This window comes from Cyphellophora attinorum (genome assembly GCF_001299255.1).
Source record: "Cyphellophora attinorum strain CBS 131958 chromosome Unknown Contig45, whole genome shotgun sequence".
NCBI lineage: Eukaryota > Fungi > Ascomycota > Eurotiomycetes > Chaetothyriales > Cyphellophoraceae > Cyphellophora > Cyphellophora attinorum.
Window position 1 is genome coordinate 62,659 of NW_017253273.1, and position 19,224 is coordinate 81,882.

Consider the following 19,224-nt stretch of genomic DNA (forward strand, 5'->3'; position numbering starts at 1 on the left):
GCTCGTCAGAGTTTCGTGATAGATTCTAATTATAAGGGCAATGATGCACAGGGCTGCTGCTTGTCTCTTGCAGTAGTGCCCTGACCCTGGCCTGTGCGCAAGTCCCCTGGCGTATTCGATTGTTTCCCCGGGAGCTCTCGCGATTGCCAGCACATAGAGGCGGTGATGCTCCGTACGGCCCACGAGGCCGAAAGCACCTGGATGCCTCAACTAGATAGCCCGCAACACCGCCTCGTAGGATGACAGCGACGAGGCTACAATTCACGGACACCGTGAGAAGCTGACGCGCCCTTGTTGCCAAGGGGCGAGTTTCTAACAATGTCTTGAATGTGTTCCAGAGCCGCGGTGAGGAAGCCACGAGCAGATGAGAGTCATCAAGGCGAGGGCGAGCTCTGACTGATTTCATGTAACGTAGGCTGGTAGGTTCGGGAGCTGAGAGAAGAAAGAGGTCATCATTAATCGAAACGAGAAAGCGAAACCAAAATTCTTGCCTGCATCGAGAAATAAAATATTTGTAATGACACGAGCTTCTCGATCGTGACTTACCTCGCGCATTCCGACTGTTGCTGGAGTGTTGCCAGGGTTTTTCGTGCTGCGTTCTCTTGCGCATTTCTGCGATCGGTAATGGATGGCATCGAACCATCGTCTGTCTGCCTCGAGCGTTGCTAGCACGTTTTCCTTTACTTCTCTTTCCACGAGCCATTAGCAGTGGAGGGCCGCCCATACACCCTCCCCTATATCGCAGACTTCCATACCAGCACCATACCCACACTCCCAACCACACGATCGTTGCTGCTTGAGCTTCCCAGCAAGTCCACTCGCTGATCTGCCCTCACGTTGCCTCTCGCTCGCCGCCAATCCGCCGCCTAATCACCATCACGTCGCATTAGCCATCCCCGGGCCAGCCTCTCGTTAAATGTTCCTGCGGCCCGAGATATTCCTCTACGACTCATCAGCACCTTGACGACGATCCACGAGCTCAGCCCGACTGCGTATTGTCGAGGGCCCACCGACGACAGAACAGTCCCGCCTGTGGGCGCCCGTACGGCTCTGTACCTGGTGACCAACGTCCCAGAAGACAGAGGAACCGCAATGGACTCCTCTGGCGAGCGTTCGGCCATCGCCTGCGTGGCATGTGCCAAAGCCAAAGCGAAATGCGACAAGAAGATCCCATGTATGCGATGTACTGGGAAGCGGATAGATTGCATCACTCGAGCGACCCGCCGCTCGTCACACGCAGCTACCAGGCGGAGCATGTCACGAACGCATTCAGACAGACCTTTGACAACCAACCACGGGGCATTTCACGTCAACACCTTGGGCCAATTTGGCGTACCTATGCCAGATGCACCAATGATCTCGCCAACTCATATGAGCCCTCAACATATCCCACCAGTGCCTCCAATACCGACTCCCTTCCAGACCAACATGAGTATGCCAAACATGCAACATCCACCCATGCCAATGCAACAGCCGCCATTTGGGCAACCTCACTTTGACATGGAGCAGTCGTCGGTAGGGAGCGGATTCACTCACAATACGCCGCCGGAAGCATATATGCCAGGCACTCCTATGATGCCTAACGTATCTCAATCAGACAACTTCGCTCATATAAATCACGACGGCTTTGATCCATATGGCGATGCCCAGGTTTTGGCTATGAATGTTTCACAAGACATGATGGACTTCGGATGGAACATCAACAGTCCTCAGACCATGTTCCCTGATCAAACAGACCAGCTCTTTGGAACTCCGAATAAATTCATGACCCCAAATCAACTGCACCTTCCCCTGCAGGAGGGCTCTACTGCTATCAAATCAGGAATGGAGAATCCAATTAGCACTCCGTTTCCAGATCTCCACCGACCTCGCACGCGACCAGCAGCTGCTGTTCAACCACCAATCAACACGAATCTACCATCACTCGGAGTACAGGAGCTCGAGGCTGTCAGTAAATTGTACGCCTTGTGGCCCCATTTCAAATGCAATAGTCCGAGCAAAGAGTATACGCAGCAGAACGCACCGAAAACCGCAGTCACCTATCTTGAAGGCCTTGTGCACACTCTGGAGCGTACCAACGCGGATGCCTGGAACGCACAGATCAATCGCGAGTCTCTGAATATGCCGACAGAGCGAGGCATACTCGTCGAGCCTCTTGCAGGCTCTCCAAGGGAGAAGCTGCTTCTTATCACACAAAAATTCCTGGGACGTGCATTCAAAGTTCACGAGAACGATAGAAGCTCGAAGCAGACGCCGTCCAGTCCCAGTTCGAAAGATGGACTGCTTCTGCTTCCGCCTGCGGAAGTGATGCAGTATTTCATGCAGTGCTATGCTGTCCGATATGAGCCGTACTATCCTTCGATACCAATGGGCCGGTTAGATCCCAACAGCATGATCGACAGCCAGGGTCTGAAGTCGGCGGCGTTAGTGATCTTGCTCATGGTTGCGTCCGGTGCCGCAGCCGCGCCTACCGCAGACGCTAGGTACATCGCCAGTGGTCTGACAGAGGCTTGTCGTCTCTCATTGTTCGAAGTCATCGAGCAAGATGTGGTTCTATCTCGAGAGCCACTCATACTGAGGGCAGCTCTTCTCTTCATCTGCCAGGCCGCATGGTCTGGCGATAAGTGGCATATGGATGTAAGTTTGACCTACCGCTTTGCCGTCTAAAACATGACGACTGACCTTCAATCAGATGTCCATGGGTCAACGAGGGACCTACCTGACCATGCTCAGACATTCTGGCTTGCTTGACAGAACTGACTTCGCGCGTGGCGTGGACGACGTCATGGCCGATCCCGACTCTTCCTTTCAGGAGTGGCGGGAAATCGAAGCCAAACACCGGTAAGTGGAGGCATGACTCACCTCGAAGACCTGCTCGCTGACACCCTCGATAGCCTCGCTCATGGTTGGATCACCTTGGATCAAGAAATAAGTCTGTTCGCCGACGAGACCCCTCTGATCAGCATGGACAAGCTGAACACCCCAATGCCCGAATCAGACGCCATGTGGCATGCTGGGACGACGCGAGAATGGCTGGACTTGCTCAGAGCCTCTCGTGGTGACCCGTCATACAGTACTCCGAAGTCGTTACGTGACTTCTACACCAGCTTCGTCAATGGTGAACTCAACGGGCAGACACTCTCGCCTTTGAAGCTTCGTCTCTTGCTTCATCCGTTGCAGGTCCAGGTCTGTCATGCTCGACAATTCCTTACAGGCGCACAGAACGCTTCGATGTCGGCGTGGAGGCTCCGGTTGCAAGAGATACAGCCCTTGCTCCAGCAGTGGTATGGCATCATCAAGCTTTCTTTCAACGGCCAGAAGGGAGATTGCTGGACAACATGCGCCAACCTGATCATGTACCATCTGATAAGCTTGAACATCCTAAGTAGCTTCACCGAAATCGAGCGCTTCGCTCGACGACAGGTAGACTTGGGATCGTACCGCGAATCGACGTGGTTGAAGAATCACTGTGTCGACTCGGCACCAGAGATCTACTTCCACTGCGGCCAAGTACTGCGCCTGATCACTTCCATGCCCAAGCCTGTGAGGCCGGCGTGGTGGTCTGGCGCAGTGTATCGCGTGGCCATGACAGGATGGGCAGCCAGCATGGCCCTTGGAGGAAAGTCCAGCACCAGCGCGTCTCCAGCAGAGGCAGCGCAGCCATTCGCCATCAACGGCGTCACTCCAGAACACGTCTGTGTTCAACGGTATCTGACGTACCAGGAAGGAACGCCGATGCTGAAGACCGGCAGCGGACCTCTGACGCCTCTGGACGTGCCGACCAATATTGTGGAGTATGTCGTCGATATCCTGGACGACGACCCATCGATGCGCATGTCGGAGGGCATCAAGCACAAGCTCAAGTTGTTTGTCGGTAGCTGGAAGCAGACCTGAGTCGGACCCCGGAGAGCGTGTGCTGTAGGACGTTCCACCTGTGCAACTATCACATACGCAAATGGATTGTGGAACTCGACAGTTGCGCCATCTTGTCCGCCACGCATCCACCTCCTTATAAGAGACGTGATCGACAGGCGCCATCGCGAAGACCGATAAGCAACCAGCGACATGGCTTTGAACCTCCTCTTAGAAGAAACCTCGAGCGTTGGTTTTTCTTGGATGATAGACATAACTCTTCTTGAGTTGCAATGGTCCTCACGGCCGAAACTAATTAGACAAAGCCACAGCGACGGCCGAGTCGTTTGATGACTTTATGACGGATGAGCTTTCTCAGACTGGGCCATGAGAGGCCGATAATCAGAAGCTAATGAATTGTGGACGAGGAAATTGCATCCGCAGGAGCAAGTTGGCGACGGGCCTTGTGAGGCGAGGACGATCGTGGCTGATATACCCGCGTTGCATTGCATGTTGTTGGGGAGGCTGATATTGAGCGGATTTTGCGACAATCCTAGCACCAGTCAGTCGCAGCGAGCCGATAGCTCAGAGATGGTCACTCAGAGTGACTGAACAAGGAGCGCAAGCCTTTCCGTTTATGTTGACCGTTGCATGCCTTGCCTACCACAGTTTCATGTTGTGATCCGTGCCCGACCTTGCCAATGTTTCTGTCCGTTGCCTGGGCGGGCGCGAACAGGAGGGCGTCCGAGCGGGTATGTGCATGCCACACCACAGTATGTGGAATACAAAGATGTCCGACTCTTGCGTGACATGACTGGGCGCGGTGATCGACGTGAGATGCGAGTGAAGGACTGCCAGTCGCAAGCATGTTTGACGGCTCGGTTTGTGTGAGTGAGTGTGTTGTTTTGTTCCAGTCTGTTGATGAAGTTCATGTACTTCTGGCCTCGTAACCTGGAGAACATGTGATTGACAGCCAAGGACTAGCCGGCGTCATTGAGCTCATGCGGCATCGAGAGCGGCGAGGGCGGCGTTGACATCAGCTGGTCTTCAACATGGGCGATTTCATATGAGCAGGGTCCTGTGACCTGTCCCGCCTTGATCTCGTGGACAGTTCGCTGGAGCACTTCGCCTGGTATTGCCCTATTCGACGAAGATCCGCATGATCGTTCGTATTAGTACGCACATTCCAACATCCACGGGTTTGGCAGTCCGTGGGTTGCGAGTCCAGTGTTGATGTACGTGGGAGGATAAACCATCATCTAGGAAGTAGAGAAGTAGACTTGCTATAGTCGAGACCCAAGCAAGCGCCACGATGATGTATATTTTCTCGGCTCGCAAACCAGAGGTGGCTGCCTGCTTTGGTAATCGGATGTGACTTGTTGAGGACCGTTCGGTTTCAGGCTAGTTAGGGGAGGGACGGAGGTTTGGCGTGCATCGTCCCCGATGATGGACATATGCTGTGCATGCATCCTGGTACAGTCAACGGTGCTCTGCTTGACTGTTCGGTTTCGGTAGAGGGACGAGTAGATGAGAACGAGTCTGTCGGTTCACGCAGTGGTATGAATACACTCCTGCTGCTGGTAGTGTCTGATGATCAGAGTCAGGAGCTTGCAAAATGGCAAAAGCGAAGCAACTCGAAGCTACGGAAAGACGGAGTCGGTAGGTACTTGAGAGAAGGTTTGATAGACGACTCGGCTGGACTAGCATGTTTGTCTACCTAGGGTTTGCTGCTAGTCGATATTCAAATCGTTAAAGGCCGACGGACTGATGCTGTGCATCGCTGTTCAACGTTGGTACTCACAGTATCTGACGATCGCAGAACATGTCGACTTTGTTGAATCATTAAGCTGGACATGGTGTGCAGCAATGCCCGTTGCAATGCGAGTAGCCGACTGCTGCGACAGTTCTGGCTTCAACTTTGACAACGAGGCCATGCGACAAATGCCATGAGGGTGCCATGAAGTCGGTATGTCGGAGCTCAGACTGACCGTTTGGCTTCACAAGCGAGCAAGAACCGAAATCTTCGTGAAGCCAGGAAGGCAAATTGCGTCGATCCCCGGCTGTTCATGCCCAAGATCTGGGCATGGACGTTTGACTTACCAACGAGATGAGATCAAAATGTCCGGTGGCTTGGTTGCGTTTTCATTGTGCTGCTGTGCAGTGTTCGATCGGAGATTTTGTGTTGCTTAGTATTTCTGAAAGCCGTTCACAGCCAAAGAGAGAGCGCCTTCTGGACGCGGTCCGGCAGCAGTGGCCATCTTGGGGTGGAAGACGATTCCGTAGCACGTTGAAAATTAGCTTGATGTCGGAGTGCCGCAGAACAAACCTCCGATATGGCTTGGGAGAAGGCAACGGCGGGTTCAACAGGGCCGTTTCGAAATGGTCAGGGTGGTCCTTGACCTAAACGTTCGCTCTGGTATTTCAGTCGCGAAGTGTTGATGTCTTCGCCAGGCGTCCATCAATTAAATGTAAGATATGAAGACAAGAATTCAGGCAAACGCATCTTTTCTGTTCAAGGCGTCCACAACGTTCCTAAATCTCAAGAAGGGAGCCCGAGAAGTCAGGTATGACCTGCGCCACTCTGGGCGTAAGCCACAGAGAGCCACACAATAAAAAGATCAGAATTCGCCGTATTTTTTGAGGACAGGGATCTCACAGATCGGTGTGCGAATCTTCGAACAAAGCATATCTCTTTCAGGACTAACAGGTCCGTGCGCTAATGCATGTAAATCGGGACATCTGCCAGGATGTCCTCGGCAAAGGCAGGTCGGGGTATCGCCTGCCTCTATCGTTGGCGACATCATTTGTGTGCCGCGGGGTGCTCTATATCTGAGACACCTCTAAACCTCTTTTGTCTCGATTTTCGCTGAAAGTAGAAAGTTGTTGGACGAGTTCACAGTGTCACTTCAAGACTTTGTTGGCATAGCGCAGATGCAAGCCTATCAAGCACAGAGCTCTTCACGTATTCGCCAACCATGCGGTGGGATGGTGCTTGATCGTCCGTGAAAGAAGCTGCTTGCAGGACGAAGCACTGCGAGCAGTCTGTTGTAGCCGACTACTGTGGTTCGCGATGGTTCAGGTCGATGACGCTGACGAAGGCAACTGGCATTTGGAGACACTGCAGCGGGGCAAATAAATCCTCCTACCGAGCAGTAGCTTGTGCAGAATGTCGTAAGTGGTAGCAAGCACTGGCAGCTGAGTTGTGGGTGTGGCAGCAAGGTGCATAACCGGTGGCAGCAGTTCCCTCCCTTCCAGGCGTCTGGCCAGAACGACTGTTCGAAAAATCAACGACATCATAGACTCGGGGAGAAAGGAACGGCCGGCAGTGGATGTGCCATGCCTTTTCCATTTTCCACCCGTGGATGGCGTTGTTCTGTATTGACTGCAGGCGATTGGGTAGAATCGACCTTAATGATGGTCACTGGTGAGGCATTGTGTCAATGCAATAGTCATCAGTCAGGCAATACGGGTCGACATTTCAAGCAGTGATGATATGTTACGAGTCGTCACGGAGCACATAGTATCAGGCGTAAGGTCGTACCACCCAAGCGATCGAGCACAACCTCTCGCCTATGCAGTAGACACAAAAGTCTCGTAAGCCTACTACAGGACGATACCACGCTGCAGCCAACATGCTGGCGCCAGTGCAGGACCGCCTCCAGCATCGCTCTTGCTTCAAGCGTGACCATCGCACGGAAACCATTGGTCGTCTTGGGGTCGTGATTTGCTAGCCATTGGGGAGGCATCTCATCGACAAGGTCGCGAACTGAAGTGGTCGAAGGCGGACCGATGAGGGATTCTCCCCGGAGCGCCGTGTTCCAAGTTCAAGATACCTGCACGATGCGAGAAAGACTTTTAGCCAAGATAGGTGTTCTTTGAGAAAGCACATTGCAGGGGATCAGGGATCCTTGCCTCCCTTTTGTATACCTTGTAGAGATGAGCATCGCGGCAAGAGCCGTGTGGTCGATATCCGCAATTCGCATGGGAAGCAAATATAGCACAGCATTCTTTGAACCCATCGACGTCTCGCAGCCCACGAGTATCGTTGACAGCATTGTGAGCCCGCTTGGCTGCCCTGATATCAGATAAGATGTGTTTTTGGGTACTTTGCAATCCGGGTGCGGAGAGCCATCGCTTGGCCAGGCATGTGAACTGTTGACATCAGACGTTGGCGCAGTCTGCAGCAGGCATGCAAATTATCTGTCAATATTGCCGTTGCGTTCGTTGCAAGTGCACATATACTCGCGCTGAGGCTCCTGGGTCGTACAAGTACTCATTCATCGGAGTCCAAGTGCGTAGAGGAATGTTGAGATTTTGATTGTGTGGGTTGGAGAAGGCCGAGATTCCACTCCGGCCTTAGTGTCGGCCGGTCAACTCGCGGTGACGGTATCGGAAACCGCACAATCAGCCCCTTTTCTAATTCTATTATTGTTGAGGCTCTCCGTTGTTTATATTCCACGATCAAGTGTGAACAGTCCGCCTATAATTTGGAAATCAGATCAAATACATACACACTGCAGAAGCTCGACAACAGGAGCAATTAGACCAAAGCAATTGTAGAACAGCGTTTGTTCAGACTCACCGCCACTCGCAAATTACCAAAAAAATATCCAGAATGTCTCGAGCCGATATTCGCCTTGATGGCAAAGTCGCCCTGATCACTGGAGCTGGGCGTGGTCTTGGTGCCATCATGGCAAAGACCTTCGCTGAGCGTGGTGCCGATGTTGCTATCAATTACGCAACGAGTGCCAAGCCCGCAATGGCCGTGGTCCAGGAGATTGAGAAAATGGGTCGCAAGGCTATAGCTATCCAGGGAAGCGTAGAGAGCAAGGCCGATATTGACAACGTGTTTGCCAAAGCTGTCGAGCACTTTGGCAAGCTGGACATCGTCGTCAACAACGCCGGAATGGAAGCGTTCGCCAAGCCCGAAGAGGTTACGGAGGAGCTATGGGACAAGGTCTTCAACATCAACACCCGAGCTCAGTTCTTCGTGGGCGTGAATGCGCTCAAGTACCTTGGCCGTAAGCGTGGCCTAAATTCGGTGACATTTGTTTGCTGATTTGAACACAGGTGGTGGACGTATCATTTTCATGTCTTCAATCGCAGCTGCCATGTCGGTACCTAACCATGCTTTGTATGCTGCATCGAAATCTGCCAATGAGGGTCTTTGCAGATCCTTCGCAGCCGATGCCGGTCCCAAGGGTATCACCGCCAACTGCATCGCTCCAGGTGGTATCAAGACCGACATGTTCGAGCAGAATGCTTGGCATTACGCTCCGGGCGGAACACCAGAGACCCCCATTTCCAGCATCGAGGCCGGCATCGCAAAATTGGTTCCTCTAGGTCGTGTTGCCGTGCCAGCCGATATTGCTCGTGTTGTCATGTTCTTGTCGCATCCTGACAGCGAATGGATCAACGGTATGAGCATCCCGCACGATTTGAGACAAAGACAATTCTAATGACAAAATAACAGGTCAGATCATCCGCTTGACGGGAGGCGCTGCGAATGCATAGAAAGCTGCCTACTCCAGGTATATTTCACAACTGAGCTTTTAGAAGACCTCAAAAGCGAGCGACTGGTCAATCTTCGGTACCGGCATTATCTATAATGATATCATAGCAGTCTAGATCGACCCTACAACCGATTTCAACTTCCCAACGAAGGAAGTCACAACTTGCCTGTTTGAGTAATCAGCACTGCCAGTGAATTGGCCTAGGAACCTTCGCAAATTGACGCCCTTTCTCCCATCGGAATGGTGCAACCTGAGTATGCATGCTCTGACTCCGATGACCTAGATACCCCAGCTCCTCCTCCATGCCTGCGGCGCTATCTTCATGCCATCTTTTGCGCGTGCATGCAAACCTTTGCAGCTGCCACAACTTCAGACCACTACTTTGGGCTAATTCATGTCTGACCGAATCTGCGACGATATCTGCGAATCACACCTTCCTTGCGCAGATCTCGAACCGACGCAGGATTCTGATAAACACCGACTCTCTTAGACCTGCCATTGAGGTTGTCGTCGCTATACTAAGGTTTGCAGAGCGGTGTGGTAGGACAGACAATCGCGGGATGGCCAGCGGACAGTGTCGGCGAACGTAAGCGCCGATGACCGACGTACTTCCTGCAAGGCTCCCCCAACCCTGCCCATAAACTCATACAAGGCTCTTCCTATAGGACCATCTGGTCTGACGCAAAACTTTCCCGTCCTCTTCCAACCGCCAGATTCCTCAGGTACTCGTCGGCAGTGGAACCATCGTGCAGCAGTCCTGATGCGCATGCAGTATGCAGGGTATATCTAGGGTTCCCGATGCAAGATCTTCGGGTCGTGCCTGCCGCACATCACGACGCTCCGCTTCGCCGCCATTGCTTGCATCAGATGCCGGCTCGACTTGCAGTCGACGGGCCACGGCGACGGAAGTCACTCGACAACCTCGTCGAGATGGTCTTTTCGTCGCGTATGGCAGTCGTTGTGCATGCGCGACATTATATGCATTGGCTGGCGATCACGATTCTCGCACGCGCCTTGTGCCTACCAATACACCGCTGGTGGCGGTTTTACGGCCACTGACGAAGGTGACAGTCTCAACTACCACAGTATCTCGTTCTGGAGGAAAGGCAGGATCAGGCATGCCCGCCAACTCTCCGACGATGCATCAGCTGATGTTAGTGGGATGCCTCTTCTGCTGACAGTTTACCCCTCCAATGGTCGTGTTCGGGCGCCCCTCAGCGCTTCTTCGCTCTACATGCGAGCAAATCATGCGCCTGACCATGCGTCGGTGGAATTGGGATGGCGCCGGGCCCCGAGAGCCTCGCCTTCCATCGTCATCGGCCATCGGTGTCTCGATAATATGTCTTCTTGGGTCATGAAGCAGCTCACTCGGTCATCTGCTAATCGGACTGCCAGACGATACCACTGGGTGCTTCATACTCTCGATACCACATCTTCACTCGAGCTCTACTTCTATGCTGTTCCGCTCGAGAAATCAGCGGTGGTGCGGTCGCAAAACCCTTCGACTCTCTGCTCAGAAACCATGCCCACGAACCCATCATACGACACTCTTTGCGATCCTTGCTGTTCTCTTTGACAACAAGTACCCAAACTTGCTCCGGGGTTCTTCCTGCGAATGTTTGCTGATGCTCCCATGACGTGTCCGCGACGTCTCACCCTACAAGATCGCTTGCCGTTCCCTACATTACCTGCCGCCAGAAGCGTCCTAACGCTGCCACTGCCGCCCGCAACTCTCCACAAGTTCGCACCACGCAACGTGTCATGGTTAAGACTCTTTGCTGCTCTACAGCGATGATTGAGTGTACGACGCATGGTATGGTCGTGGTATGCTCTATGGAATGCCCGGGACATTCTATTGTCTCCCCTATGAGCACAGCCGACGACACATGTCAGCCCTGCGCTCTGTCTAGTGTCTCTTGTGCCCTTTCTCCTTGCGCCGCAAAACAGACCGCCTTCCCCTAGTTCGGGCATACTGTGTATGCTGACTTGGCAGATCCCGACCACGCACGGAGAAGCGCCTAAACGCTGCTGCCTTAGCACATCTGCTCTAAACCCACCCTACGAAGATCAACCAGTCGCCGAGAAATCCCCATCGGCTATCTTGGTAGCCCGGAAGGCTCACTGAGAACACGGTCGTGGACGACTTTGCAGACAGTCATGACTGTATCACAAGCTGCTAATCATACGCTGTGTTAGCGACGCGGGCTTCTACCTAACCGTCGCCATGGGAGTGATCTGTGTTTGCTCCGATGTAAATGACTTCTTATCACTCAATGGCTCCGCAAGAATAGTCAATGGAGTCAGTGTTGATAACGGTCAAGTGATCCCGCTTCCAAGAGACGAGTCAGGGGCCCGAACATACTGGTCCCGTACACAGATATAAGAAGTCGCTGGCCTGAGATGCATGATGCTGAGATGCATGATTATGCCGTGGGAAGGACTGCCGCGGCTGGATCTCGTTGATGACGGTGGCACGAATAGCAGTCCCCTGGCATTATATAAACATCGTCAGCTTTGATAGCTGCTCTCGTCCTGGTCAGTCTCGTCTGGGGTGGGCATGATTGGGCCTTTTGCCCAACGCACTGTCGCATTGAACCGAGCAAATGAGAGAACGAATGTGCAGTTGCGGTCAGAGGTCAGCTGCCTCTGGTGGGTGACATAGACGCTCACATCAGCGGCCGACAGTGCTGGTAGTGGAATAAATGGATGCCGACGCAAAGTCCAAGATCCGAGATGGTTTGACTATTATAGCTAGTTTTTGGGCGGACTGTTCTCCCACGACGCCGGTTGACAAACTGCGCTACGCAAGACCGGGTTACCACATTTTATGCGGGATGTATCTGTCGCTAATCAGCCGATTTCGTAGGACGGCAACCCGAGAATAAGTGTGTTACCTCGAGAGCAGACGTATATTTGAGTGTAAACACGTGACACAACAGTGTATCAATTGCTGCTAGTGGTCCGCAGACCCCCGAAGCACATTCATATTCGCTGCTCACATTGACCGAGATGTTCAAGATCTTTACAACGCTGTCTCTCGTTACGTGCTGGATTCCACACCCCGAAGAGAGCACAACTACGTCGTGATCATTATTCGCGCAAGGGAGAGTGGCTGTCAGAAACCTTCATGCATTCTCAAGGTGATAGGCGAGGTGGCCATCATTTATATGGGAGGCGACTCAGAAGCCGCAGCTGCTTCCACGACTGGGATTTACAAAGCGATTTCGTGTCATCGCTATCTAAACTTCCCATGCATTCCCTGGCCCGTCCGCCGCCACATTACGAACACGTCGTGGAGCATTTCCTCCGGACCTCAAAACATGAAGGTACCCGGCTCGTCGCGATCGCATCCCACAGATACTCAGTCTCTCACCCACGCCTCAGTGAGCAGCCCCCTCACCCTTATGCAAATGATAATGATGATGATGCATCGCCGCCTTCTTCCCAAACTTGCAACAACTCTCATGCCTTCGAAGATTGTCCAGCCTCGGAAACCTTCTCTTGCACCCCAAATGATGCCACTTGCACACCAAATGTTCGTGTTTCGGTCGGTGGCTCGCCATGTGTCGCCGGAAATTGCTGCCTTCAGCGTTGAGAAATGCGTTGCAGATGTGGCACCACGCTTTGTTGCCATTGGTGGTGTGTGATTGCAGATGAGTCATGAGGACTTGCTTGTACATGAAGGACTTGGTGCAGCCTGGGAAGGTGCATTTGAAAGGGAGGGAGGCAGTGGTAGTGGTCGAGTTGGGATCGGCGGAGGTGGAGGGTTCGGTGTTGAGTAGGGAGGAGAGGTGCTTTTTGGAGATATGTCCTGTGAGGGCGGCATCGGAGCCGAACGTCGCGGTGCAGTCGTTCCAGGCGCAAGTCGTGGTGCCTTTCGGGCAATGGGTGGATTTGAGGTGTTTCTTGAGGTCGGTTATGGTGGCGAAGGTTGCCGCGCAGGTTGTGCCGCAGGGCATCAGCCATTGGCAAGAGATGAGACTCGGCGTAGAGGGTGCTTGAGATTTGTGATCGGAATTGTTGAACTGCGGCGCGAATGGAATACTGGAGGCTGGTTGCGGAAGTACTGGTTGTGGGGTTTGCTGTTGGGTGTGGATTGCGGCAGGGTGACAGCTGAATTGCGGCATCTGAGGTGCCCAGCCCAGGTCGGGAGTATTGAAATCGAGCACATTTGGGTCCGAGCACAGCTGAGGCTGCAGCATAGCACTCCAGTAGTTTTCCATACATTGATGGTGCATGGAGACGTTGACGGGCGCAACGCAGATCACTCCATGATCCAATTGAGTCTTGCGGAGAGATCGGGTTGTTGAATGGCGTGAGGTCCATCGACGTATCGAAGTCGGCCGGATCAATGGTGAAAGAATTCTCCTGCCCGAGCAGTGGAACGCTGTAGCTCAGACCGAGATCCTTGTCATCGACGAATTGTTTCCAGTCGATACAATCGAAGCAATGGAAGTCGCAATCATCACACATCTCCACGCATGCCGGACCATGTTGACCGCAGGCCTGCTCATGTTCGTCGAGACACTCGTTGCAGTCCTTGACACAATCATCCTGATCAGCACAGAGGTCGTGGTCTTCGAGGCAGTCCTCGCACTGGTCGCAGTCGCCGCCGCATGATTTCGGCGATGAAGGTCCACTGCCGCAGCATGCATCGTCCTTGAGGTCTATGCAGCTCGGCTGTTTCGGCTCAGGTGTGCAGCATTCATAGTGTGGTGACTTGGCTTCCGTTGGCTCACATTTGAGTTGATTTCGTAAGCGTGACTGACGGGATCGTGATGGGAAGGCATCACGCGGATCAACGAAGCCCGGCTGTGGATGGAAGTCTCGAGCCATCAGGCCATCTTCTGGAGGAGATCCGAACATGATTGCTCGCTACTTCTCGCTGTTTGAACGTAGAGTGGACGATGGTTGGTAGGAGTGCGGGACTCGCGGTGACGACTTCCGAGATTTTCGAGAAAGTCTTGGCGCGGGGGGAGGTTGGAGATTGAGTAAGGCTCGAGTCATTGGAGGACTCCTCAACATGACACGATTCTTTGGCATCATATGCACGATTTGATATACTATGGGTACTACTGCTCGCTTGAACAGTATTCATTCACCACCGCCACAGCTACTCTGATACTTCCAGCTCACCCCATCACTCTGAAGATTGGGTATTCGTCGCCCACATCTACGGGAATCAGGTTGAATGTGACATACGAGTCGATGTTCTCTGGCTCCAAGGCAATGAACGCCAGCGCCGCATTCTTCTGGCGTGTACTGACCAAGAAGCTGCCAACAGGCAGTCGGACCTCCTTGTACAGCGGCTCCGCTGTCACCGTGTTCAGAACGTGACCCTCGTATATCGCATCGTCCAATTCTGTTGAGGTGATGTTGAGTACTTCAACAGTCCCACGATACTCATAATCCAGCGTCTCGACCTCGAGGCCATAGTTCTCGAGTCGAGCAGCAACATCCGACCACGTTCGAGGAATAAGGTACGCCTCGGGTCTCGGGCGTGTAAGGTTGGCAACTGACGGCGTGGTTTCCCAGAAATCAACCTCAACCTGCTCGATCTCTCCGGTCTCGCGGTTCACCATTGTGAAATTCCGTACTGAAGGCGTGTAGGAGTCTGTGATAACAATGTCGTCGTTGCCGTTGATGAATTCTTCTCTCGCGTCCTCGACAATGGAGAGGGCACTGTCGAAATTGTCACGTGCAGTCTCAAGAATGGCCTCGAGCTTGAGCAGTCCCGTGGTGACACGGCGCTGAAAGTGCTGATCGGCCAGCCTGATTCCTCGTAGCTCACATAGGAAGGAGATAGTTTGTGTCAGACCGTACGCATTGCGACCGGTACGAGCCTCAGTAACAGCTTCTTCGAACTCTATGCGGGAGCCCTGCGTCCGATTTGAGGAGCCAGTAACGTATGGCTCCCAACGTAGTCCATTGGTTTCCAGCCGCTCGCCCATGGCGGGGATGAACACTTCGAGCAATTGTTCGCGGATCGCAGGATGGATGTTAGGGTTGATACCACCTGAGATAAGCGCATCCGCGCCGTGTTGGTAGTCTCCGCCGTAGACAGTGGGTGCGGTGAATTCATGCATGTCGATGGAGATGTGAGGCGAATAGTCCATGAATACCTTCTTAATAACTCTGGACTGCTGTCGATCAAGCTTGAGATGCTCGCGGTTGCCATCAAGATTGGAGGCGAGTTGTCGTTGGAAGTAAGCAACACCATCTGGGTTGTATCGGGGGAGGATTTTGATGTCCATGCGTTCGAGCAGGGAAGCAGTCCAGGTCTGGTTGGCGTCCATTTTGCCAAGAAGGGCCATGACAGACTGGTCACCAGCTGGCTCATCACCGTGGATGGCGGCTTGAATGTAGACTTTGAGCTTGGTGGCATTGTTAGAATCCGGGCTGGTGAGGAAGAGATATGGAATGGGCCGCCCCTCTTCTGATGAGAACTCAGCGCCTAGGTAGTGCAGCCAGTCGTTTCTCCTGGCGATGGTGCGGTACCAGTAGTCTAGTGAGCTCGGTCAGTATACAAGCGAAGAATTTCGTGGCACATCGTACCCATCTCTGCATCGTCCGTCGGTCCATCTGTTCCATTTGACCAGCCTGGTGGCGTGGAATTCGGCCTCAAGAATGCAGGCGAGAGAAGTTCGATACCGTCGACATCGGGGAAGGCTTGAGCTACGATATCGCTGTCTTTGATCGTCCCACGTTGATTCTCACCATACTGCAGACCTTGAGCACTGACTCCAGTGATGGCAGCGGCCAGCGCAAGCACACGGAAGTACATAATGACTATTCCGTGCGCTTTCTTACCTGACATCGATGAATCCAGTGCTTCCTTTACTTGACAGGTCGCTCGAGCATTATATCTCTCCGCTCGATATTACGGCGATATCGGTAGAACCATCATGGCGGGCGATATAGGCACATTCGTGGCGACCTTGCCCGAGAATCACTTGGTTCACGGAAGCGTTGGTCGTAACGTGGACGTGATTCGTTGCTTATCGGAGAAACAGCAGTATCTCACCTACCTAGTGTCTTGGGTCACAACGGCAGTAAAGAAATGTCCGCTTCGACCTTGTTAGTAGACCGAAGGAGGAAGGTCAACAAGGAGGGCGGGGAAACACGAGGCAGATCATCGATATCCCACTGCGTAGCTCGTCTCTTGGCCCTTGGCTGGACTTGGCAGCGGAGGACCACGTAGCTGTAGTGCTGTACTGTAGACAGGGCAGTGTCGGGGTCGCTGATGCCGTGCACCTTTCTTGGTCTTGCTGCGCTGGCGGAGTAAGTGAAGAGGTGGGAGGGGGAATCGATTCAAGTCAAATCCGGACTTAGGCCACTATCTCCTCGTTGGTGTGATTGTCCGAGGTTGGCAGCAAACATCAACAAAACGACTTCATGACCCAGCACGAACGCCAACTTCGTATGTTGTGGGCGGGTCCAAATGGTATTAGGGCTGCTCAACGGCACGGGTAAGGTCCTCCCGAAAATTTGACTGCAAGACCTCTATGGCACCGCCGAATCCTCTGCGACGCGCGACGCGTCCTCGAACGCGTTCCGGCTCAACGAGACCACGAACGCCAGCGCTTGACGAGCACAGCGAAGATGATGCACCTGATTCGGCAGCGCGGCAGCTTGTCGAGACGATGAATGAGATGAGCGGAAAAAGGACTACAACCACGAGGCGATCGATGCGGGTCCGTGGGGAAGACCCCGTCTCCACACCCGAACTACAACCACAAGTAAGAGAGAGACGACGCCGTGCCAGCACAACAGGCTTGCCTGAAGTTGGTGAGCGACCGAGTGAGGCTCGGCGGGTGCGAGAGCCCGACGCCACGCAGAGTGCAGCCTCAACGCCAGGTGAAGGCAGGCCTGCCATCACGCGGACAGGAGCTCCCGGTCGTCCGCCGAAGAACAAGAGTCCTGCTAAACTGAAGCGGCGAACTACTGGTCCCTCTATTCCTAAGCCGAGGCGCGAACAAGATGTGTACGATTGGGAAGTGGAAGAAGAAGTCGAGCAAGATCCCCCTGTCGCGCCAGCCTCCGAAGATGATGATGTCCCCAGAGGTACGGCTGCGCCAGCGCCAGCGAAAGTGCGACAGCTCGGGAGGAAGAAAGCCGTCGATCGATCGCCATTGAAAGGTCAAGGGGTGGTCAATACCGATGTGCCAGGCGTGAATCTCAGTAACAACGAGTCACCTGTCCGAACACAACGACGGCAGCCACGAAAGGCATCGGCTCAGCCGCGGGACCCTCGTGCTGGCGCAGCGGCTTCACATTCTATGTCGCAGCCACCCAGATTGGATGCGTCACAACCAGTGAGCCAAGACCATGACGAAGAAGAAGGCGATCACTTAGTAGTCAATCCTGGCGGAGACGCTGAGGATGAGGAAGCGACGACCGCCAAGTAGCAGAGCACGACGTTGGTGAGACGTCCGACCAGGAAGTCGATGACGACGAGCAAAAGGATGAGCAGGCCAGGATCAACGGGCACGAAGACGTCGGCGACGAGGCCACCGACCGACTACCTCTCATCCGTGGAATGGAGACCGAGGCCCATTTACACGGCTGCCAGGAGTATTGGATCGATTTATTCCTTGCCGAGCAAAAGTTTCGACCATCCCGAGCCGACCGTCCCAGTTCTGCAGTTGCCAAAGACATGTATGAAAGTATCGTCGAGTTATGGCTGCAGGTGAAAGAGCGCCGCTTCGATGCTGCTGCGGTGACAAAAACCATTGAGACGTTGGAAGTTAAGCTGCGTGAGATCCGGGAAGTTGGCAGCATGCCCAGCGAGTCGGGAGTACGCCAGAATACGCGAAGAGAGTCGCAGAAACGAGTCGGCGATCTCTATCAGATCATCATTCCACGACTTGTGCGGACTACGAAGTTCGTTCTCAGAGCTGTCCGACCAACTGAAGATACATCACTCCATGACGCCAGGCCACTGATGAGGCTTCTTGAGTTGACACGACGAACAGTCGAGAGAGCTCGAACTTGGCAACCGCGACCCTCGTCACTCGACGGAGAAATGATACTTTCTACCACGCACAGTTCAATCGGAGGCAGCATCAAAAGCATCCTTCATGAGTACAACTCCCACTACAAGGCTATTGAGCGCCGACAAGAAGCGCAGCGAGCTCACCTTGCCGAACAGGAGCGCATTCGAAGAAGCGAGGAGGTGACACGCGAGTACGAGCAGGCTCAGTATCGCCGGAGGAAGCAACTGGAAGACAAAGCACGTGCACAGGTCAGAGAAGCGGCAAGAAAGAGGCAAGAAGAGGCGGAGCGTCTGGCCAGGATCAGGGCAGAGCGGGACGCAAGGCGGGAGGCGCAGCGTGCAGCGGCAAGATCAGCAACGGACATGCGTGGCTTCTTCACCCAGTCCATACCTCAGCCTCTTTCACGGCAGGCTGTGATCGACATTGACGATCTCGACGATAACGGCCACCTTCGTGCTTCGCCGCAGCAGACCTGGAGCAATGGTGCAAGACCTGTACCTAGACATTCTGGGACAGGCGTCCGTGCAGCCGTTGCGGAGTGGAGCAAAGACGAAATGAGTGCCTTGATTATGGACCTACAGCGTGAGACTGGTGAGGACCGGTTCGCTATAATTGCGGAGAACCTCAATCGACGAGTGTCTGATGTGGTTGAGCGGGCGATTCGGCTGAAGATGGAATTGACACCAATGATGGAGAGCTTGCCAAACGAAGAGTGGCGATGGCTGACGAGCGTTCATGCATGAGGAATGCTCTGGCAGGACTTCTACCAACGAATCATCGTTTCGGACTACGTGTATGATTAGATGTCTCGGGTATAGAAGAGTAGCATCTGAAGCAATGATCCACAAGGCTACAGTAGCAAG

At 53.6% G+C, this 19,224-nt stretch overlaps 5 protein-coding genes across 5 annotated transcripts; 3 read left to right on the plus strand and 2 right to left on the minus strand.

Annotated features, from left to right (window-relative positions):
• Positions 1 to 1,092: 1,092 nt before the first annotated feature.
• On the plus strand, positions 1,093 to 3,894 carry AB675_7213 (uncharacterized protein; the record flags this gene model as incomplete). The annotated part of the gene is made up of 3 exons (XM_018147564.1): positions 1,093 to 2,637; positions 2,693 to 2,841; positions 2,895 to 3,894. 3 exons carry the CDS (start codon positions 1,093 to 1,095, stop codon positions 3,892 to 3,894), a joined length of 2,694 nt encoding a protein of 897 aa, XP_017995010.1.
• Positions 3,895 to 8,467: 4,573 nt separating this feature from the next.
• Positions 8,468 to 9,366, plus strand: AB675_7214 (Versicolorin; the record flags this gene model as incomplete). The annotated part of the gene is made up of 3 exons (XM_018147565.1): positions 8,468 to 8,873; positions 8,923 to 9,270; positions 9,326 to 9,366. 3 exons carry the CDS (start codon positions 8,468 to 8,470, stop codon positions 9,364 to 9,366), a joined length of 795 nt encoding a protein of 264 aa, XP_017995009.1.
• Positions 9,367 to 12,745: 3,379 nt separating this feature from the next.
• On the minus strand, positions 12,746 to 13,603 carry AB675_7215 (uncharacterized protein; the record flags this gene model as incomplete). Its single annotated transcript, XM_018147566.1, has 1 exon — positions 12,746 to 13,603. The coding sequence occupies one exon, from the start codon at positions 13,601 to 13,603 to the stop codon at positions 12,746 to 12,748; it is 858 nt and encodes a 285-aa protein (XP_017995022.1).
• An 894-nt stretch (positions 13,604 to 14,497) lies between these two features.
• Positions 14,498 to 16,149, minus strand: AB675_7216 (Carboxypeptidase 2; the record flags this gene model as incomplete). The annotated part of the gene is made up of 2 exons (XM_018147567.1): positions 14,498 to 15,870; positions 15,921 to 16,149. 2 exons carry the CDS (start codon positions 16,147 to 16,149, stop codon positions 14,498 to 14,500), a joined length of 1,602 nt encoding a protein of 533 aa, XP_017995036.1.
• A 721-nt stretch (positions 16,150 to 16,870) lies between these two features.
• Positions 16,871 to 19,104, plus strand: AB675_7217 (uncharacterized protein; the record flags this gene model as incomplete). The annotated part of the gene is made up of 2 exons (XM_018147568.1): positions 16,871 to 17,646; positions 17,757 to 19,104. The coding sequence occupies 2 exons, from the start codon at positions 16,871 to 16,873 to the stop codon at positions 19,102 to 19,104; spliced, it is 2,124 nt and encodes a 707-aa protein (XP_017994997.1).
• Between the last annotated feature and the right edge of the window lie 120 nt (positions 19,105 to 19,224).